This window comes from Phoenix dactylifera, chromosome 5 (genome assembly GCF_009389715.1).
Source record: "Phoenix dactylifera cultivar Barhee BC4 chromosome 5, palm_55x_up_171113_PBpolish2nd_filt_p, whole genome shotgun sequence".
NCBI lineage: Eukaryota > Viridiplantae > Streptophyta > Magnoliopsida > Arecales > Arecaceae > Phoenix > Phoenix dactylifera.
This window is the reverse complement of record NC_052396.1, coordinates 17,325,483-17,349,068: the sequence shown is the minus strand read 5'-3', so window position 1 is coordinate 17,349,068 and position 23,586 is coordinate 17,325,483. Positions and strand designations below refer to the sequence as shown.

At 39.4% G+C, this 23,586-nt stretch overlaps 1 protein-coding gene across 2 annotated transcripts; it reads left to right on the top strand.

Moving 5' to 3' along the window:
• The first annotated feature begins 271 nt into the window (after window positions 1–271).
• Window positions 272–17,113, top strand: LOC103713015 (protein RETICULATA-RELATED 1, chloroplastic-like). 2 transcript variants are annotated; one of them, XM_039126912.1, is made up of 8 exons: window positions 272–843; window positions 921–1,019; window positions 1,107–1,327; window positions 2,363–2,432; window positions 2,624–2,703; window positions 10,339–10,403; window positions 11,975–12,170; window positions 12,302–14,941. In XM_039126912.1, the coding sequence occupies exons 1-7, from the start codon at window positions 328–330 to the stop codon at window positions 12,166–12,168; spliced, it is 1,245 nt and encodes a 414-aa protein (XP_038982840.1). In that variant the 5' UTR covers window positions 272–327; the 3' UTR covers window positions 12,169–12,170; window positions 12,302–14,941. The 2 variants fall into 2 exon arrangements, with proteins under 2 accessions (XP_038982840.1, XP_026662714.2); XM_026806913.2 differs by lacking the exon at window positions 12,302–14,941 and adding an exon at window positions 16,679–17,113 and having other exon boundaries at window positions 273–843.
• Window positions 17,114–23,586: the final 6,473 nt, after the last annotated feature.

The following is a 23,586-nucleotide window of genomic DNA, read 5'->3' as shown; positions in this document are numbered from 1 at the left end:
ATCAAATCGTTGTGCAAGTTATACAAGTGAACAATATCTATTAGTCTAGTATAGCAAAATACATGATGGACTTTATAAATTAAGAATCTATTTAATGGTTCATGATTTACGCATCTCAAAATTGAAGTAGATTCTATTATCATAAGTTTTTGATAAGTCCGAGGACTTATCATCTATGAGAGGGCCTGTCAGAAAATTCCTACTTATCATTTTACTTGAATTATCAAAAAAAAAAAAAAACTAGGGTTTTGTTCGGATGCACCAGTGAAACCGCCAACTCATACGGATCGTTTTCTATGGTAAAATAACTTTCGTCTCAGCCCGACAATGGCCTTCTCCTGCGCCACCTTCAGAGCCTGCGATCCGTTCTTCCTCCCCCAAAACCCCGCCGGCCTCTCCTCGATCGACTCCGCCGGTCTCGCCCGAAACGCTCTCTTCTTCGAAATCAGGGGTTTCGGATCGCGTTCCAATCACAAATTCGGATTCGCTTCGTCCTCCAAAGGAACCCTTTTCCCAGTCTCTTGTCTCGTGAACAACAGCAGACTCTTCGCCAGGAATGGCAAATGGAGTTGCCATGCAGAGCTCGATCATGGGAGTGGAGTCGGCGGCGGCGGCGGCGGCGGCGGCTGCGGAGGCGGAGGCGGTAGTGGTGGTAATGGTGACCGCGAAGGAGATGATGGCGAAGATGATAGAGAGGAGGCTGAGTTCGGGCCGTTGTTGAAGTTTGAGGAGGTGATCCAAGAGTTGGAGGCCCGTGGAGCGAACCTGCCTTCTGACATGTTGGAGGCGGCGAAAACCATGGGGATCCGAAGAGATTTTCTCTTCAGATACTTAGACCTACAGGTATCACTTTCGAATTGTGCGCAAAATCTTAAATTTTCCAAAATGTTCACGCCTTTTGTGTTTTTTACTTTAAAAAGGCGGCGCCTTGGCCACTGGGTGCTTTGATGAGGTGTTGCTCGATATTTCGGGATCGAATGCTCGCTGACCCGTCATTTCTTTTTAAAGTTGGAACAGAGGTCTGGTGATTTTGGTTGCTTTGAATATTCTTGGGATCAGATTTTGGATTTTTTTTTTTGTTTTAATTGACTTATGGTTTAATGCAGATTGTTATCGATTCTTGTTGTGCAACATTTGCTGAAATTAAAAAGAGGGGGAAAGACTTTTGGGCAGAATTTGAGTTATATGCTGCAGACCTTTTGGTTGGGGTAGTTGTGGACATTGCTTTAGTGGGTTTGTTAGCACCATATGCACGTATCAGGCAGCCATCGGCGCCGACTGGTATCTTTGGAAGCTTGACACGTGCTTGTGGAGCTCTGCCTAGCAGGTGAGCAGCTTAAAAGATGTTAAATAGGATCCATATGAAAAAAAATGAGCAGTATCTTCAATTGTTCTCTTTGACAAAATAGAGGTTCGAGGTTTTTTCTGATCTGGTTTAGTGCATTCTTTAGATTTTTAGTAGTGTTAGTTGCATGGTTTAGTGCATTCTGGTTTGTGAAACTTGCAGTATCGATTTTTTTTTTTTTTTTGTAATCTGACATAAATCATTTCTTAATGATTAATTCAATGATCTGAGGACCAGTCATGGTAACGCCCTTAAAAGTTTCGCAAAGAGCATTATGCATAATATTATTAATAGATAATGATTAATGAAAAAAGCACTCTTAGCTATGTATTCCCCAGTTAACATGAGAATTTTCCCACCATTCCTAATGAGAGGTCTTTCTGCATTGATTGACACTTCAACAACTAACATTTAATCATCTATCAGGATTTGTGTTTGCTGAATGCATGTAGTGGACCTATTTTGTAAAAGAAAGATAACATCAGCTTCATCATCGTGAACCATCTTTTAAAAGTAATTTCCATGTGAATTTCGAGCTGTAATGGTGATTATTGTATTAATAATAACTTGCTGTTATGTGAACTGTTGACTTGTGAGTATGTTTAAGTTCCACGAGGACTTGTCTTTGTTATGAATTGTTTTCTTTATTCAGTTCAGTTGATTATCCATTTCTCTTGACCTCACATTTTCAAATATACTTGTCAATCACTTTTGGCATACGATTGCACCCAGGAATTATTGTATTCAGTTCAGTTGGTTATGTTATTCCTTTGTTGGGCAATGATGGGATCATTTCTTGAAAAAATCTTCTCAGTCAATTTTGTGCATAGGATCAAACCCAGGGATTATGATTTGAATCATTGCCCTATATGGCTTATATACATGGACAATTACTTAATTAGTAGGCATACAATCATGCATCTCACACTATGTTGGGGCTGTTCTTTCCTATTTCTTCTTAGCTAATCTTTGAGATGACATTTTTTTTTCTAAAGTTTCTTGGAATTCTTGATGCAGCGTTTTTGAAGCTGAAAGGCCAGGCTGCAAATTTACAATTCAACAAAGGATTGGAGCATACTTCTATAAGGTATCTTAGAGCACATTGTCATCATCCGTGAAATTTTATCTTTTCACACCTGTTGATAATCTGCTGATGTCTTTTACTTATGATTTATCTCATGAACATAATTTAGTTTTTGGCCTTCCAATAATCCTCTAAGAGTTTCTGATGCTATGTTCATATTACACTGACACCATTTATGCATGTTACGGATGCAGGGAGTATTATATGGTTCGGTTGGATTTATATGTGGCATCGTGGGCCAAGGCATTGCTAATTTGATAATGACTGCCAAAAGGTATAATCTTCAATCTTAGTATATATATATATATATATGTCATGATTTTATGATGCATTTGAACAAGGTACCTTTTAGAGGAGATATGCTAGTGGTGCTTTTCACATCATTCTCAATGTGGGAGCATTGGATGTTCTTGCTTTTCGTATTTGCACTTTTGTGTTGCTTCAGTGAGTTATGATATTGTGATCCAATGGATATTGAGAATTTGTGGTCCATCTCCATTTTGAACAAGTTTATATGCATTCTTGGCCTATGTCCTTGTATGTTGAGTGTCTACTATCATGCTATTGTTGGACTTGCCTTGATCTATTATGGTGATTTCACAAGAAACTTCCATATAAGTGCATGCATGTAAACATGAAATTATATTCTCCTCTCTAGTTCATGCTTCAGTAGCTAAATTGCTGATGGCAAAGGAAAATATAATGCCATGTGATAAATGTCTGAGATGTTATGCAACACTCTGTTGGATGCCAAATATTTCTGCTCATCCAGAATACTTGACATTTGATATTTTATGTAGATATACTTCTCAAAACAAATACATGATCATACAACTATTTCTATATGTGATCATTATTGGGGGTCTTTTGGTGAAATAGATTTTATAGGAATTGGCATCATAGAATTTGAATGAAACCAAATTGTCAATATTTGGAACATTTAATGCTCAACACAATAAAACTTATAATTGGTTTTCATCCTTAATTTCATCTAGCATGAAGCATCTAGGTTGACTTTCTTTAATAAGACTGCCTGCGTTCATGTACATTGCACTGTTTGATTGGCCGCAATCATGGGAATTATGAATTTTCACTTCATCACAATTCTTTCTTGAATCTATGCATTCATAGTCTGATTGGGGAATGCTGCAGATACTTTGGTTTGTATTATTTTAAATTGTTCTTGTTATGTGCTATTGAGCTTCTTATCTAATTCCATCTACTTCTGATTCAACTTTTACATATCATATGAGGTTTTACTTTAAAATTTTCTTAAGATGTTGCTTAAAATGTTACATGCTTACTATAATAACACAAATTGGTTGGAGAGGGGTCTGCTCTCTGCATGTCTTCCCCCTTTTTCTGTCCTATCTCCACCCATTTCATGGATACATATCTGAAAAAAAGAACAGTTATTATAGTGCAAATTCCTTGGCACTCTCTTTCAGGCATCATGTTTTCACCTGCTTCTTCACATTCTGCCTTTCTTTTTAATGGTTCAACTCTCTCTTTCTATAAGAGATATAAAGGAGTGAACTACATGAGATGGAAGAGGAAATATATTTATTTACATAATAATGAAAAAAATCCAGTCATTAGGAGGGTGCCCTTGCTGCCTGATGAGTGTCAAATAAGGACAGCGGATTTGTGATAGTTAGTTGAGCGGGCAGTCTTGAAAATTCTTGGCAAAACTTTCCAATTCAAGATCACGCATGAGTGGCTATATGTGCTTATAGGTGGACTATATAGGTGCATACATCATGTAATATGTGGGAGCTGGTTGCCCATGCACTTTCTTAAAGTGATTATTGTTAGGAAAGCCATTCTTCACCCTCTAATAGCAGGACAGTCCACAAATAATACATGTAAAAGAAGGTGCTCATTATATTTGTTGCTTTTTGCAGCAGAAGTATTTGGGAACTTAGGGCATGCTTGGAGATGATGAAAATAATGTTGCTTAGAGGGCATAATGGGCAAGGGCACCGTAGAGCTAGGAAAGTAGTTGTTTTTTCAAGAGGGTGAATGAAGAAGAAGAAAGGTCTAAGTCTTTGAGGGTAAAAAAGGAAGTTGAGCTCAAGGCTAAAAGGCTAATGAACATATATGAAATAAAAAAATCTCAAGCAATGAAAAAATGAAAATAGTCCTCCTAAGGGAGGGTTAAATCGTTTTCAGATATTGCTAAATTTTATTTTTAGATCAAGGGCTAAAATGAAACTAAACCTTCTGCTGCAATTTATATTTGAAAATACACAGCATATCTGATTGAGAAAAAGTTTAGGTTATTCTCTAGGAAGAAGAATAAAGGATAGGCATGAGAAAGTGCCAAACTATCTAAATGAGAGACTTAGAAAGTAGAGCCTCATATGGGATGTACACCCATGCTAAAACAAGAGAGTGTAGTTGATTACTGCTTGAGATGTGAATCATAGTATTCATTCTTTTGGGAATGGGAATGAAAAACATGAAATACTTTTTCTAGAAATAGGGACGAATGGAAGTTTACTCCTTAGGAAGCGTTTGAGTGAAAAGTTGCTTCAACTTTGAGATAGTGATACATAGAAGCAGAGATTGTGAGTGCATTGGTATTGTAATGTGCGACCTTCTTTTAGCAATAATATTTTAGGCAATCATGTGAGAATGTAGCTAAGATAAAGTTTCCATGAAATGAAAATATCATGTATATCCTATGAAAATATAGTTCCATTTAATCTTCTAAATAGGGAAATGAACCATAATTGTGAAATCCTCTAGGGCATGAAGTTAGTGACACACTTTATAGAATTACTGAAGCTAAGTGAGAGAGTGATTAATACTGCATACTACAGAGATAATAAAATTGTTTTGCGATAGAAGGCAAGGGTGAACACCTCAAATTTCTAAATGAACAAGGTTAAAAGAGGTTGAGGATTATGTGCTACTAAAGGAGAAGGGATGGTTAGGTGCATCACTTATGACTAGGGCTAAGTGGACTTTGGCCTGCCCAAGGCTTATCAGGATAGGCTATGGGCTAGGTTCAAGTCAACTTGGTTCAGTTTGGGCTTCAAATTAAAATCCGTAGATATTTTGGGTCGGGCTCAGGTAGACATTTGGCCCAGCCTGGACCTGGCCCGAGCCCGAGCGCAGACCAGGCCTAAAGCAAATCCTGGTGTCAGTCATGGATTCAGCCCGGTATCTAGCTCAAGGTCAATTTCTCAATTTGGTTCACTGGCTTCAGTCCAAATGAGCAATGGTTTAACTAAGGTCGTGCTTGCTAGGTTTGCTAGGCTCTACTTCTCTCAAAGAGTCCTGATTGCCCGATCTCTAATCCAATTAGCAAGGATTCTCGAAGAGCCTTGATCAACCACCGCCTCCTTTGCTCACTGCTTCTTCCAAGCAGCATAATAGTGGACATCATTGTGGGGCCTCCACGGGGGCCTAGGAGCATGTGGTGTTGGACAATGGAGTTGTATAGGAGCTAGTCGAGGTCCCAGAGGCAATCTGGGAGAGCCCAGATGGCCTTGAGGAGGTTAGCGCGAGACGGACGACCAGATGGATGTGGGGTCGAAGACAAGGGAGTGGTTACAATCGGCGATGGTGTCAGCAAGGCAGCCAATGGTGCGGTAGGCAGTAGCATGGTCGATGAAGCAAGAAGAGAGATGGAGAAGAGAGGACGAGAAAGATGGGAGAGAGAGAAAGAAAGAGAGATGGAGAAGAGAGGATAAAGAAGAAACCTTGGGACTTTCTAGTTGTTGGTAGAGGACTCATCATCGATGGCCTAGAGATGGAAATAAATGGCGACTCCCAAGAAGAGAGCCACAACAAATCCCAGAGGAGGGTTCTCCTCCACATGCCCCTTCGAGCTGAGAATCTGATCCCCTAGAGCCACCTATGATGGTAGCCCTAGTTGGGTTTTGGGCCGGGCTCAGGCCTGGGATCGGGTTAGGCTCGAGCTTGTATTTTGAAAAACAAATTCGGATCTAAGCCCAACTCGAAGCCTCAAAAATATTGGCATCAACAAGGGAGCCAATGGTGCGGTAGGCAGCATCATGGTCGATGAAGCAAGAAGAGAGATGGAGAAGAGAGGATAAGAAAAAGTGAGCGGGAGAGAAAGAGAGATGGAGAACATAGGACAAGAAGAAACCTTAGGACTTTCCAATTGTCGGCAGAAGACTCGTCATTGATGGCCCAGAGATGAAAATAAATGGCGACTCTCAGGAAGAGAGCCACAACAAACCGCAAAGGAGGGTTCTCCTCCGCATGCCCCTTCGAGCTGGGAATCCGATCCCCTAGAGCCACCTATGAGGGTCGCCCTAGTTGGGTTTCGGACTGGGCTCAGACCTAGGCTCGCGTCAGGCTCGGGCTTGTGTTTTGAAAAAAAAAATTCGGATCTAAGCCTAGCTCGAAGCCTCAAAAAAATTAGGGCCAGGCTCGGGTAGGGGCATGGCCCGGTTTGATCCAATTCCAACCCTACTTATGACGCTATAAAGAAACAAAATTATGAGGTTGAAGGGCAAAGACATGGCCAATAAGTTAATGCCTTGTAAATTTCAGAGAGGCCGATGATATAAAGCTGAATAAAGGGAAAAAGAAATTGCTAATGGAGGCATGTAGATTCCCAACTCTATTAGCACTTCTAATCCTTCAAGTTTTGTTACAATCTTCTAGAAATAAGAATAAAGTAAATGAAATGATGAATTTGGCAGTCATGGGTTGACTACTAGAATCTAAATTCGTTTAATGGATAGGGGAGATTAAAAACTTTAGGAAGTTTCAATCAACTAATAATAATAGAGGGTTAAGGTTATGGAGTCACAAATTCAACACATCTATCTTAACATTTTCATTTTTGATACAACTTTTCTCCTTAACCCTTTTTATTGTCCAACATTCTAAGCTTTACAAACATTACAATATTATGGTTCTACAAAGTTTCCTTAAGTTGTCAAGGTTTTCTTCAATCACATAATACCATGGATGGTGGAACCATCCCGATATGGTTCGGGGCATGCTGAGTTATACTAGTGGCGGACCGAGATGGTTCCAACAAGCAAAACAAGTACCGACGATGGAGGGGGTTGAGGGAGAAGGAAAGAGAGGAAAAGAGAGGGAGAGAGAGGGAGGGAGAGGGAGAGGGAGAGAGAGGGGGCTTGGAAGCTCTCCTTTCCTCCTCCGGTCATTCAATGTGCCGACTTCACTTAAAGAAGTGAACAAAAATAAAAAAGGGCCAAGCCCTGCTTTGAACGAAACAAGGCTCAACCGATGTGTGGGCGACTGGAGGAGGAGATGAGGGCTTCCAAGCCCCCTCCCTCCCCCTCTCCCGACATTTCTCTCTCTCCCTCCTCCCTTTCTCTCTCTCCCTTCATCTTTTCCTCTCTATTTTCCTCTCTTCTTCCTCTCCCCCTTTGGTTTTTCTTTGTCGATACGCACTAGGATGGGATGACACGGTACCATACCATACTGCTAGTCTACCAGCATGAGTGCCGGTTCTGGTACTGCTAACCTTGCATAATACCGTAGACCTAGAGCAAAGATGGTCGAATCCTGCCGAACCGATCGGTTTAGGGCGTATCGAACCAAACCGAGCCGATCAACTACCAGCATGATTCATTTCCTAATCTCGTTCAAAGCCATCTGCCAACGACGATGATGACATGTGAGTCTCTCTCCCTCTCCCTCTCTTCTAGCTCTTTCTTTCTCAGTCCATCACTGGATCTGGGGCTCTTGAAGCTCTCTGTGGACGATCGAAGCTTCTTGTCCTCTCTCTTGTTCCCTCTCCCTCTTTCCTCCTCTCTCTCTCTCTCGTGCGCGATCCATCATCAGATTTAGAGTTCTTGAAGCTCCCCATCCACAGTTGAAGCTTCTTGGCTTATCTCTCTCTCTTTCTTTTCCTTCCTCTCTTTTTCTCTCTCCCTCGCCCTCTTCTTATTTCGGTACACTCTGGTATGGTATGTTATGGATCCGTATTGTAACTAGCTGCCGGTGGGTATGAGCCCCGGTACCGGTTCGGCGAACCTTGCCCTAAAGTCACCTCTCTTTTCTATACAATCAACTATATACTAAGAGGTTCTTGAATAAGCATGAAAGTGTATACTTTGATTTTTTATTATTTTTGATATATACTCATTTATTTTGAATTTTCTATGTTTTTATATATTTTTCATGAACCTTACTTTACTTTATACCAACTGCATACATGCTCATGTATTCATATGCATACTACATATGCACTTCGTGGTAGCCTAATCATCAGCATACCGAGCCACTTTTTAAGACCTTAAACCGTATAGTTATTAACCATCCTTGTTTGCACTAGAAGACAAGGATGTATTAAAGGAAAAAGACATTTATGTGCAGTTCTTGATGAATAATCAACAAAACATGTCCCTCCTAGTCATGATAAAACCGTCCTTCCTAATCTTCTCAACTAATCCTTGGTGAATGTGAGTAGTTTGTGCATGCATATCTTAGTAGACAAATAAATATCAAAGAAGAATGTTCCCACTACTACCAACCATGTTAGAGGATCCAGTTGCTAAAGTCACTGATGCACCTGAATGGGAATTACTTAAATGAGGAAGGGAGTGATGTTCACTTCTTATATGATGATGCATTTGAGTGAATAATCTAATGGATTGACCTATGGGAGATGAAGCATCAATTACCTAAATGAGAAGAGCATTTGATGTTGATGGAGAATTGGATGTTTTTCAAATATTGAGTGAAAGGTCACTTCTATGATCTATCTTTTGGGAAAATGAGCATTAGAAGCTTAAACCAGAGCTCATAGTGCTTGTTGTTAACCTTTATAAGATGGAGCCTAAGTTGACCTCCCATAGAGATCTCATCATATTTTAATCTGTGATTAAGTAAATCACTATGAGTTACTTTTTATTTCCATATCCTCTAGGAAAGTCTTGACCAGCATGTCTACTACGACTTGTTACTTGACCTCCACCTTCTCAAGGATTCTGTTTTACTCTTAGCATAAAGACAAATCTTTCATTCACATTTTGGACTTGGTAATTTATCATATTAATTTCTGAGATTTTTGTGTCTCATGATGCTGAATGGAGCATTGAATAATAAATAATTTGCTTTTGCAAGTAAACAACTGCTAGATTTGTTGTATATTTAACGTAGTTTCTATCCTTGATAAATTTTCTTTAGCCTGCATTTATGGAGATTGATTCTTGAAACAAAGTCCTATAGGAGCTTTTTGCTTATTTCTTTTTCCCTAGGTCATTGAATGCTGTGGATGTTATGTACTTATTGTTTTAAAAGGTGGAAGCTGTATGTGGGCAATCAAGGGACCGCATAGCACATTTGTTGTATGTGGGCTGATCCCGTATGTAGGTGCATATGCAGTTGATGTTTTTAAACTATTTAAACATAAAATAATTTATTAAGTACAATATAAGCAAAAGTGCTAGTAATAATTTTTAAATGAATAATGTAATATAAATAACAATAACAGCTAGCATTTAGAGCTTAGCATTTAAGATGTAATAGTGATAGTTATACTGTAGCTAATATATTAATATTACTAATACCCATATCTGTACACCCCAAAACCCACATCCAACCTAACCATGAGCTTGAGCCTGCTCCATCCGCACAGGCCTATGTAAGAGTGAGCAGCATATGTGGCCCATAATGCTAAGCAGGCCACATATGCATTGAACAGTGCTAAGCAGGCTGCATATGTGGCCGTATGATGCTAAGTGGACTGCCTTTTCAACAAATATGCGATATGACTGCATATAATAAGAATGGTACCATTAATTGTAAGACATTTATTTTGTCTATTGTTTGCATTTTATATATACAGTATTTGAATGTTCCGCATTTATCTCATTACTGTCTTTTCAGCCATTTCACCATTCATTTTGATCTATTTATATTCATCACTGAACTTTTGTATTATGTCCAGGAGCGTAAAAAAATCAGAAGAAGATATACCTGTTCCACCACTTGTGAAAAGTGCAGCTCTTTGGGGTATGCCTAGAACTATTCGGAATGTTTACTCAACTTTTTTTTTTCTTTTAAATTTTTGTTATCTTTATTCGACTATAATTTTTGGAGTTGCCTCATATATTTGCCATTTCTGTTTGAATCATCTTGTTTTGGCAGGTTTCTGTTAACCTGTTGTAATTTTTTTTAAAATAAATTATAAGTAGGAATTCAACATGAATATATCATGTTAATATCCGATTAAGTTAATCATAAAACATTCAAAACATTCCCTAACTTCATTAGTTCATACTTTGATCTGTAGTTTAATTTGATATTAGATGGAATAAATCTTGGTAGCCAATGTTAGGATTTTAAAGGAATTTTGTTATTATAGTCACTTTGTGAAAAAACAATGCAGTACCAGTTTCATTTGATCTCTTTCTTTTGTATGGGACCCATCTGTTTGATCCACAGTTTGCCATTGGGTCTTCTCTCTTGCTGTCTCTCTTCCTTCCCATATCAATTTACTGTACCTTGCTCAGGAGGCCCTCCTCCTCTCTTTAGCATTGCCATGATCCTCCAGTCCTCTCTTTCCATAAACCTTGGCTTCTCCACCCATTTGTTCTTTAGGTACCAGCTGGCTCCTAAATCACTTCAATGTAAATCCTGGAGTAGGCTATTGAAAACAGAGCAATAGGAACAGGAAGCAGTATAGGAGATTAAAGGATGGCCAGTCGACACATGCTCAGTTGTTTGCGGCATGATATATCTGTAAAAAGTGGGTAAAAGGGGATAAAAGCAAGGGATTAAAGAAAAAATTAGGAATCCAGCTTGCTTATGATTAATGAACTAGAATTTTGATAGTCTCGGAGGGTAAAAAAGTACTAAATTAGGGTTACTAGTGGTTATGCCATAGTTTTCTCTCAATTCTCAAGGGCTAGAGCTGGCAGTGAAGTCTGGCATCTTGCATAATTTGTTTTACCAGCATTTGCTCCTTATACTTTTATATTGTTATTAAACATGCTCATTGGGGTTAGTTATTTGGCTAATGACCTAGCTAGGAGTGTTTTTGATGGGGTTTAGTTTGTTATTTTATTGTGACAGTATTTCGCTGACCTGTCTTTCCAATTGATCTGATCTTATACTTGTCCACTAATCAAGCACTTACAATAAAAAAGAGAGTAAAAAAAGAAAAAAAGTGTGCCACCCAGATAACAGATCATCATGCATGACTTAATAATGCCAAAGCTCGGAGTGATTGTTATTACATCAGAGGAAGTTCATTTAGGTTTAATCAAGTGACAATACACATTTATTGATGGTCTTTTGATTAAATTTTTTCCCCAATGATAATGCCATCAGAAATGATAATCAGTGTTGTTGTTCAACTAAATGTGTTTACTGATATGTCGCATTTGTGGTGACGTATGTTACAGGATCATGCACATGTGCAACTGTTGCTGAATTTTGTTCATTCATGCCATTCTGTTTAAACATATCCAATAGCAGTGCAGTATCTATGATAAATATACTTGTAAACTTTGTACCTACTATGAATTACTGTTTCTCGCAACAAACTTTTTTAGTCTAACTAGTAAACATCTGAAATTCAGGTGTGTTTCTCGCGGTTTCTTCCAACACTCGTTACCAGATCGTTAATGGCTTGGAATGTGTGGTTGAGGCATCACCTGTAGCCAAACGCATTCCACCTGTAGCAATGGCTTTCACAGTTGGTGTGCGTTTTGCCAACAACATTTATGGTGGCATGCAATTTGTGGATTGGGCTCGGTGGAGTGGTGTTCAGTGATGGTACATATTCCGTCCTTTTACTAGGTTTCTTTGCAATTCAATGCTATGATGTGAGTTATATGTTTTAAGTTAGATTTGGTTTTGTATTCATATCAAGTTTGTGTCTATAACTAGTATTCATTTTGTTACAGTAGGAAATGTCAGCTTCAAGGCTGAACCCTTCGCTCATGAGATCAAATTCATGTTCCCCCTCAGATAGAAAATCCAGCAATTTCTTGTGCACTTATATCATCCAAGCAAAATGTGCCTTCTACTTTAATTCTTTTAGCATGTAATATAATCTTGTTCCACTACCTGGCTGCATCTTTTACAGCAAGCACACTAGTTGCCTTACATGACCAATCCATTGATTGGAACATGAGATCATTTTAATGATAATCTCCCATTTAATTTATTTGATTGGACAATGAGCTTCAGAATATTATATATTAAATTGACTGATCATTGGATAATTGCTTTGTTGTAAATTAAGAGATAGTAATCAAATATTTTCAATAGCCTGTTGGAATCTTACTATACTTAACAATGAAATTATTCAAACACATGCTTGTCTAGAATTATAATATCATGGGTTAAGTTTGCTTCTTTTACCTGCAGATTGGTACATGTTTTCATTGACATCTGACCTTCACAACAGTCGGGAAACTATGCTTTTTGTATTTCAGAATATTCAATACCACAACCTGCATATGGTTGTTGGTATCATTTGTATCAACTTGGTGGTAGCTTTATGTGATTGCTTTAATAGCTAAATCAAAGTTGAAAATGATATTCCAAATTGAAGTCAGAAGAGATTCAGCCTAGTATTTTTTCTTTGAAACTATGATTATGCAACATTTTTGGTTTAACTATTTCTTAACATGATTATACTTTTCATCTTCTATTCCGATATTAACTTTAAAAATTGAGTTTTTATTTTGGAGGGATAGGCAAGCATGGCCCTTAAAGTTGGACTTGGATAAATGGTGCAGGCATAGATTTTTAAAGACAAGTATTGAAATGTATTGCAGAAGTCTAGAGGATTAGAGGTAGCTGGGTTAGAGCCTATCAGATCAAAGTATATTTTGTGTAAAATAGCAGGTTTGCAAATAGCAGGTTTGGGAGGCTACAAGTATAGGCGGCGTTGAAGAATATTAAAGGATAGCTAAAACTTTTATAACAGCAGACTAGACAAAAATATAGCATATTTGTTTGTAATGTTGTACATATTCCATTCAAATCCTATATTTTAGGGGTGCTACTGTGCCGCAGCCTCTCCCTAGCTCAGCTAGTGTGGAATGTGCTCAATAAACAAATCGCTGTCCCTATTTTCATTGTCATTTTCCTTAATTTCTCATATCCAAACTTACGATATTGCATCTATAATATTACTATATCACTTTATGATACTGCATGTGTTCTTTATTGACTTTGGGAAAGCTTATGGTAAGGGTACCAATAAAAACAAATTGATAGGCTTTAAGAAGGAAAAGTATTCATAAATGGTACATTGAGTTTATAAGAACATGTATGCTTGAGCAGCTACGAGTGTAGTAGTAGTGTTGTGTTTTCAGTCCTTGGTCTTAGGCTATGGAACAATAAATTTATATTTTTTAATCAATCATACATGTAGTTGCTTCTAATACTCAGGAAGATGCATTATGATTTATTGATGATATAGTCGATTAATGAAAAAGATTAAACATAAATTGGATTCATGGAAGGAAGTCTTTGTAGGTAAGGGCTTAAAAATCAAAAGGACAAATGTTGGTGGAGTGCAGTTTAAGTAAAAATAGGAATTCAATTGAACATTGAGGCTCTATAACAGATTGATGGATAGGAGGTACTTTAGAGTGATCATTTTTGTTATCTAGAATCTATTATACAAATTAGTGGTGAAATAGATGAGGACATATATAATAAAATGAAAGACTGGTTGGATCAAGTGGAGAGTTGCTTTTGTGGTATTATCTGATAGATGCATACCTTGGCAACTTAAGGGAGAAATTTATATAATGGTATTAAGTTATAAAGTTGTAGGGTTCAGAATGTCAGGCCATAAAGAGGATCCAAGAAAACATGTCGAAAATAGTAGAATGAGAATGTTGCAATGGTTGTGTGGTAAAATTAGAAGAGTGAGAAATGATTATAATAGAGGAGCCATAGGAGTTGTATCAATTTAGCAAAAATTGATGGAAAATTGATTAATATGGTATCAACATTTTTATTGAAGATTTGGAGGATCTAGTAATAGAGGATACTTACAGTCTCTGCTGGAGAGTGTAGTAAGAGTAGGGGGAAGATGAAGGTGACACTAATGAAAGTTGTGATAATGGATATGAAAAAGTTTAAAAAGGCTTTTATGCTTGAAGACCTTGTTTGTGTAAGAAGGCTTCGTCAGCGAGTCTCTATTGAAAAGTCATGATAGGAGCAAGGATTTTATTCTTTCTATGATAAGGTAAATCATCTTGGAGCTGGAATTCATGATCTTTGATGACATGGGATATAGATGAAGGAACAAGTCACCTGAATCTCTTCCCACTCCCACATTCTTTTGCCTTTTTAAACTAGAGCTCCAAGCCTCTAACCTCATGGTTCTTTATTAGCTAACTAGTGGCTTCTAAAATCACATGTGGTGCTAAATCGGAATGCTTGGTAAATGAGGATAAAGTAAATCACAAACAGTTAGGACAAGGTTAGGATTATGGTGATCCTAGGGTTTGGATTCTTGGGTTTAGGGCACGAATGATTACACACTAGGGTTACGGATGACGAGAAAAGAGGGATGGATATGGCAATCAAGTGTAGGGAGGGGAGTTGGGGTCAGCCCCTTTTTTTTGTTTTTCTGTGTTTGGAGGGGGGAGGGTGGGGGGAGGTAAGGTTGGACTTGGGTTTCAAGTGGATAAAAGTAGAAAGTAGAAAGAGCTTTTTTGGCCTTGACGTTAGATTTGAACAATTACCTGAGCTCAGACCTATGCTGAAGCAAGGCCCCGAATCTTGGTATCATCCTCTATAGTGGTACCTATAGGGCCATACAGGTACTGTATGGTATGCCCCTAGTTGACATGCGGTATAGTGTTGGAGTTGGCATAACACCTGTACCATGTGCCATCATGGAACTGGATTGAGCCCCTGCATTGTATTGGTACTATTCTAGGTTCATATCATACGCTCAATAGCAGTCTGTACGATTCAATACTTAAAAACCTTGGGTTGAAGTATAGAATCAGTGTTTTGGGACCTTGTTTTGAGTTGGCTTGGCCCAATTTGCTGACACCAAGGCTTCCACAAAAGTGCCTTATTGCTATACCGCATATTTAGTTGCCAAAATCAAGGCCTTCTAAGCAACTTGGTATGATGCAGCAGCGGGTTGGGGGAAGCAGATACTCAAAATGAGGAAGTGCTTAGGAAGCAAGTGTGAGATTAAGTTTCCGCTAGGTTATCAAAGCAGATATGTTATCCTAGGTAGAAGTATTAGGATACAATCTATTGAGGGTGGCTGTTCTTAATGCTATAAAAAACCATATTCTCTTCTGTCTCACAATGTCCAACAAAGATGGATTTCAGAATTATGGGTGAAGTAACATGTCAGCAATTAAAATCTGCTAGTGACATGTCACATTAGGCTTAACTTGTTATTGATGACAAGTCTAAAATGATATCATCTTAAGTAACTTAGTTGAAAGTTAAGGTCGGAGAGCTCTAGGATCTGTGGTTACTTTCTTATAAAAAGTTTATTGACATTTTCCATTCATCAACTTTTATCAGGAATTGTCCTTCTCTTTGTGTTATTAATGCTTTTTGCAGGTTGACAGAAACAAGTTATGGTTTCGATACTTTTTTTGTGTAGCAAAAAAAAAAAAAAGAAGCTTAGGATGCAAGTGTTTATTGATTTGGAAATTCGCCGGGATTGGAAGATGAGAAAAAGGAGATAAGAGGAGACTCTCTTAGGCATGACATTACTTTCTTAAATTTTTATGGCTAATAACCAGGAATCACCGTGAAGTGAGGAAGTCTTAGATATTACAAACTTCAGTCAGACAGACCTGGATGGATGAGTCATATAAAAGTTTCCTTGTATTAATGTTCAAACATGTAAAAGTGTTATAAACTGTTAATGCTTCATATGATTGCCTAAATTAAATGGAATGAGTATGAGGTCTAATACAAGTTCCTTAAAGAGAACCATGTTACAATTTTACGTGCATTAGAAGGCTATGCAAAATAAATAATTAAACCAATAGAACCAGCAACTGGATTCCTACGTTTAAGTGACCTATAATATACTTCTTAGCTATCATTAAATTACGCTGCAGTTAGTATGTAGTTGGAAGAATTTCTGATCATTCAGATTAGAGTTAAGAATCATGTACTGCTAAAGTTCAATATAACTTTTTGTATCTTTTATCAGCAAATGCTCATGTCGGCTACGTGTGGCCTTCCTGTTACCCATTGTTTCTCCTCTTCTTTTCTTCTAGCTCCTCAACTTCTAAACTTTTTTTTTTTTCAAATTTGTCTAACTTTTGCAGGGATCATGCATGATACAGTGTCTGCTGACAAAGTGTCTGAAGCATTTTATGGGTCTGGAGGTGTCGATGTTTTGGCATTGCCTTTTCATTTGTTGATTTTGATTGAAGCAAAACACAAGCGCATCACAGATTAATTTAACGGAAAATTCTCTTTCACTAGGAAGGAAATTGATTGAATTCTAATATATGTTAACTTAGGTAATTATTTTTCTGGAAGGTGCTTTTGCTGTATGTAACATTGCATGCAACAAGGAAATTTTGCTATATGTTACCTCTGATCAAGGGACCAAATAATCCCCTTGCTTCTTTTTTGATTCGCCTGATTCAGCTAAAGCTATTGTTATAATCAGGGAGCAACAGGGTATTCCATTGCCTAGCAATTTATTTTTCTGTAAATGATGCATGATTTAAGAGTTCGGTCTCACTTTAGGTGCAGATTTACATGTTAAAAGTACTTGACTTATACAATTCAGTCACTGTATTTGCGAAGTAAGCTTTTATTATCTAATCTTGCTCTTTTGTCATGAGGAGATCAAATATGCTGATCGTGGGGTTTTACTATGTTATGCTCAGTCTTCAGTTCCTGACGAGTCCTAGAATTTTACACTATTTTCAATGTTTCATAACATACTAAATCGTTTTCAGAGTATTAAAGATCATGTTAAGATTGATCGATCAGCTCACTAATGGCATTGCTTCTTTTGTCGCCCGTCATGGGGACAGGTGGTTTCGGAATCATCACTTGTTCACAGAGTTTTCTTTGTGCAGTAAGATAGGTCAGTATGTATTTACTGTAGAATGATATAACTCTCAACACTAACATATATAAAAAAAAAATAAAAAAAGAAAGAAAAGTACTCTAGTTTAGCAAAGGAGGATCGAGTTGTTTGTTGCTCCAAGTTAAGGATCGACCCTTTTAAGAGTAGTTCAGTAAAGGAGAGAGAGGATGGAATCTGAGAAGGCATCCTAATCTCATCGATTGGAAGATAAACTACAGGTTGCATTAAGATGTTCTCCTATAAGTCAGGGATCCAGCACCAAATTTCCAGCTACAATAATTTCATGCTTAAATGCTTTTTTGAGGGCTCTTTAGGTAGGACCCTTCGTAGCAGTAAAAGTGCCATTCCTTTCTAAGTTTCAAATCTTTAAACACGATTAAGTAAAAAAATCTTGACAACGAAACACAATGCGAATCTCTTCTACAACATCGAAACAGCTTTAGGGCCAGAATGGTCAAACACTCATACAGTAAAAAATTGCTTTGCTCTGAAATAGCTTTTGACCTCAAAACATAGCTGGTGAGGCCGAAATCTAGCCCGTCCATCACGGGTCGACTCGTGGTGGGCATTTAAAAAATATTTGAATTTCAAAAATTTGAATTGTTGATGGAGTCCAAATTAGGAAGGAGATTATAAAAGATTTAAATCCAAACAAGGAAAAAAGTTATAACAGATTTTGCCTCCAAATCATAATGGATCCATACTTATTCCTCTTTATAAAGAAGGCCAAAAGATTCCAAATGGAGCAGCCAGAGGCTTCCAAGCACAAACTGCGAGAAGTTTCTAAGGAGATGCTCTTAAGCTCTCACGGCAAGAAGCTCTTGTAATTTTTGTGCCCAACTCCTCTTCCATAACCATTTATCCACACTATCTCCTTTCCAGATGGGATGCGCGTCCCTGTAGACTGAGATGTGCATCCCTAGAGGCCACTTTTTCAAGCCAGTCAAGATCCAAGCAACATGTATACAGGACCCGCATCCTTAGATACTAGAATGCGAGTCCATGGAGGCAACCCTTCCGTGCCAGCTGAGATCTGAGCACCATGCATATAGGATCTACATCTTCAGAGACTGGGATGTGAGTCCATAGAGGCTATCCTTTCGTGCCAGCCGAGATTCGAGCGCCATGCATACAGGACCCACATCTTTGGAGACCAAGATGCGAGAACATGGAGGCCACCATTTTATGCCAGCCGAGATTCGTGTGCTATACATACAGGACCCACATCTTTGGAGACCAAGATGCGAGTCCATGGAGGCCAGTTTTCGTGCTAGCTGAGATTCGAGCATCGTGTATTCAAGACTCGCATCTTTGGAGACCAAGATGTGAGTCCTTGGAGGCTACCCTTCTGTGCCAGCCGAGATTCGAGCATCGGGCGTACAGGGCCCGCATCCTCAGAGATCAAGATGCGAGTTCTTGGAGGCTGCCCTTCCATGCCAACCGAAATTTAAGAGCCATGCGTACAAGACCTGCTTGAAGACTAGGATGCGAGTCCCTGGAGACCGGGATGTGCAACCGCTAACCAGAGCCATGCCGAGCTCCTAGTCTATTTTTTCATTTCGCACAACCTTAGAGATCAGGACGTGAGTCCCTAGAGACCGGAACATGCGACCTCCAACTAGAGCCATGCTGAGCTCCCAGTCAGCGCATCCTCGGATATCAGGATGCGAGTCCCACGAGATCGAGACGTGCAACCACCGACTAGAACCATGCTGAGCTCCTAGTCTGCACTCCCAGTCCGTGCATCCTCGGAGATCAGGACGCAAGTTTCATAAGATTAGGATGTGTGACCGCCGACTAAACCCATGTCGAGCTCCTAGTTTATGCTCTCAGTTCATGCATCCTTGGAGACCAGATGTCAGTTCCTGGAGACTAGGATGCACGACCTCCGACTAGAGCCATGTTGAGCTCCCGGGATGAGCTCCTAGTCTGTGCTTCCAGTCCGTGTATCTTTGGAGACCATGATGTGAGTCCTTGGAGACTGGGACGCGCAATCTCCGAGTAGAGCCATGTTGAGCTCCCGGGCCGAGCTCCTAGTCTGCGCATCCTCGGAGACTGGGATGCGGGTCTTTGGAGATCAGGACGCACGATCTCTGACCAAAGCCATGCTGAGCTCCTAGTCTGAGCTCCTAGGCCACACATCCTTGAAGACAGGACGCAAGTTCCTTGAGATGAGGATGCACGACCTCCGACTAGAACCATGCCAAGCTCCCAGGATGAGCTCTCAGTCCGCGCTCTTGATCTGCGCATCGTTGGAGATCAGGATGCGAGTTGCAGGAGATTGGAAGACACGACTGCAAAATAGAGCAATGTTGAGCTCCTGGGCTGAGCTCCCAGTCTGTGCATCCTTGGACATCAGAATGCGAGTCCTTGAAGATCGGGACGCATGACCTTTGACCAGAGCCATGCTGAGCTCTCAGGACAAGCTCCCAGTCCACGCATCATCGGAGATCAAGAGTCTCGAGCTCTAGACGAAATGAAGTCAAGCTATAGTAAATTGTCAGTAAGTCTCAGATCGGGACATGCGACCGCCGACTAGAGCCATGCCGATCTTCTAGTCTCCACTCCTAGTTCGTGCATCCTTGGAGATCAGAATGCACGACTTCCGACTAGAGCCATGCCGAGCTCCCAGTTCGCGCTTGTAATTCGTGCATCCTTGGAAACTAGGACACATGTTCACTGACTAGGACCATGCCTAGCTCCCAATCCGTGCATCCTCAGAGACCAAGATGTAAATCCTCGAAGACTAGGACACGCGAATGCCGACCAGAGCCATGCCAAGCTCTCAGACTGAGTTCCCAGTCCGTACATCCTTGAGACCAGGAAGTGTATTCGCTGACTGGAGCCATGCCGAGCTCTCGCGCCGCGCTTCAATGCCGAGCACTCCAGGCCAAGCTCCAATGCCGAGAACTCTAGGTCAGACACTCAAGGCCTAACGGTCCAGAAAGATCACTCTGCTCTGATACTTTTTATTCTCTTACTATTTTGTGCTGTTACTCTAAAGCACTGCCTGACTTAAGCATCGGATGAGGCCTAGCCAAACCTACCCCAACGGGTCTTTCTCTTCTCTTTGTGTGCAAATCTGCAACTCTCTATGGCAATTGGTGTTACGTCTTCCACCACCATGGACCGAGCGAGTTGATCTGAGCCCTCCACGCTTCCAAATCATTAGAATATGGTTGGGCAGGATTTCGGCATGATAGCTTTTGATAAAATTATTTTTTAGCCAATAGCTACAACATCCCATCTATATAGGAGTTCTGATCAAGGTACGCCATACTGGTCCAAACCAGAAGATATGTAGAGTATCATACCGTACAAGTTCGGTACCGGTATCTGGTACAGATGGCGTACCGACATTCGGTATGCAAAAAAACTCCGAATCGTACTGTACCGACACTGTGCTAACATAGTATCGGTACAGGATCTAGTACCGAGACAATAAACTTTGCTCCTAATTAGCTACAACATCATTTTTAGAAGATTTGATAAGATCCTTCAGAGCCCTTAGCTTGCTAACCAAGTGCTTTGATGTTTTGAGATAGGATTAGCATTTTAAAAGAAACACACGTTCAAACACCTTATGACATGCCACCATCATCTAAGCCAACCAAATGAAGCAAATCAATATATGTCCAAAAACAGTAGTAAAAGAGTATGAGACAACTTAATACGAGCCATTAAAGTTTAGATTCAGACAACAGATACCAGCCAAACACTGAATGATAGCAGAACATTGGCAAGGGAGATTCCAAGTGGCAACCTCCAGATTCACAGCAGCAGGGAAGTTGATGGAGATAGCCTTTGCATCTGGTGTTGGATATGGCTTTACATTTTGAAGAATCTCCTATTTCAGGCCTTCAAGCTCCAGGAGAAAGCCACAAATTTTCCGAACTTTTGGGCCTCTCAATGCTAAATTTACTCACCATTGGGTTGTGGTCCTGAGCTTTTTCCCATCATTCACTCTGACAGACTTAATTCGTTGATGTTTTGGCTTGTAGGTAGCTGGAAACAGAAAAGATCTCCACTGGAACATTAGCAAGGACATCATCAGCTTTCATCTGGTCAGAAAGGAAGGCAAAGTTTGAAGAAGGTAAACCCCTAATCGACATAGGGTAACTAGAGGCAGTTGGAGAAGGAAGAGGGGCTTCGTTTAGGGTGGTAGTAAGATGGCTAGGTGATGGAATATCGTCTAGGCCGACAGCAACAATGTTTGGATTTGACATCAAAGAGGAGATGGAGACGGAGGAGGGGAGGAGTTGTTGGATTTTGACCCACGTGGCCAATCGTGGGTGGTTACTAGATAGTTATAGTAACCACTTTCAGAAAAGTTATAACTCTCTTATTCTCCATGAAAGGAAAAACTTATGGTCTCTCCCTCTGCCTATTTAAAAAAAACACAGAAACCCATCTCCATCATAGGTGTTATTAACGCAGGGGTCAAGAGGGAGAAACAAGTTTGATTGATCAGATTATTCAATGGATCCAAGTACGCTACTCTTTTGTGATTGTTTATGATCCTAATTATAGCTAATAGAGTGTGTAATTCTACCTCAAGATGTAATAGAGGTGATGGAGGCAATCACTTGATGATCAAATGATGCAATATCCTAAACAACCACTCAACGGAGATGGATAGAAGGATCACATTGCAATGGAACATGACATTAACGATTTTTTTTTTTTGGCTAAAAAAGGCATTTTACACTAATCTGATGTGATACATTTAAGAAAATCAAAAAACAACAAACCTCAAAATGTCTATGACTTCTGCGCCTCACCAGTCTAAAGAAATCCATCGAAGTGATCGACCACAAAAGAAGCCATCTAATCTGCTGCTCCATTCATCTTCCGGTAGATATGCTTTGCCCCAAAAGCGACACATCCTCCTGCCAAACTCCAGATATCCCAGGACAAAGCATACTATGATCTTGGGTAACAAGGTTAGTTACTATTATGGGTTGTGGGATGCCTGTAAGAAAAGGACAGGCTAAAGTGCAGATCATTATGATAAAGGCTCTCTTTATCCACCCCGAGAATGCAAGGGGAATCCTAATGCACTCACAACTCATCAAGCCAAAAAAAAAAAATGCAAAAGAAAAAGAAGCAAACAAAATCTTGTAACTATTAAGAAATCTAGAGCAGGTTGGATTTCAAAAATAAATAAAATGTTAAAAGAAATTATTTTCTGAAATCAATATGAAATTATGGAGAATCTCTTCCTCTGAAACCAATCAAGAACGGATATTCTAAAATTATTGGGAAACAAACTGTGCAATATTAAGAATCCTAACCTAAGCATGAAGGAAACTTGCTCTAATACCATTAAGCAGGGAGGGAGCGGAAGTAGAAATCAAAAATTAATTTTAAATTAAACTAGATGCTAATTAAAGAAGTACTAGAGGCTTCAAAATTAGGGGATGAAATTAGACAAGTTGGGCTGAGTTGGAGGTCCAACCTGAGACCTTGAGACGGATGCTTGGAACCTAACCTAACCAAAGCTCCTTAAGCCAAACCCAACTCTAGCTCAAGTTTTTGGCCTTGAGTTCAAAATTGAGTTGGTTCGAGTTGGATCAAGTTGAGTTGAGTTGAGCTAGTTGGATTAATTTAATAGAGTCACTTATAAATGCTCGCATGCTATATAAATCATATCTAAAAATAAAACAAAATAAACTAGCAGTGACAACATGTGGATATAATATGAATCCTACTTTTGGATGGTTAAACAAATACTAGTGAGCTTTTATAAAATAAATGTGCATCTAATATATGTATATTATGTTTATATGGCTTCGAGTTCAACTTGGGTTGGGTTGCCCAATATTAGCCCGAATTCAATACAAATTTGAGTTGACTTATGATTTCCATCCTAACCCTAACATGGGCCGTTTCTAAACCTGCCCAAGCCTCATATTTTTGGGTTGGGCTAGGGTTGGACTCGAGATATACAAGTATGAAGACTAATTAGAAGATAATAAGTAGAAAGGAATTAACAAATATGTAAGTAGATCTAGTTGCATCTCCGATAACTCCTAAAGATCCCGTGCAAGCCTCTGAAAGATCCACTCCGATAACCCACCAAAATTCATCAAATCACAATTAATATTCCTTAACATTCATTAAGGTCCT

Coding starts and splice junctions, on each gene's coding strand:
- LOC103713015 (XM_026806913.2), top strand. CDS start 328: ATGGCCTTCTCCTGCGCCACCTTCAGAGCCTGCGATCCGTTCTTCCTC. Junction 2,433..2,623: donor TTGGAGCATACTTCTATAAG/GTATCTTAGAGC, acceptor TTACGGATGCAG/GGAGTATTATATGGTTCGGT. Junction 2,704..10,338: donor TTGATAATGACTGCCAAAAG/GTATAATCTTCA, acceptor TATTATGTCCAG/GAGCGTAAAAAAATCAGAAG.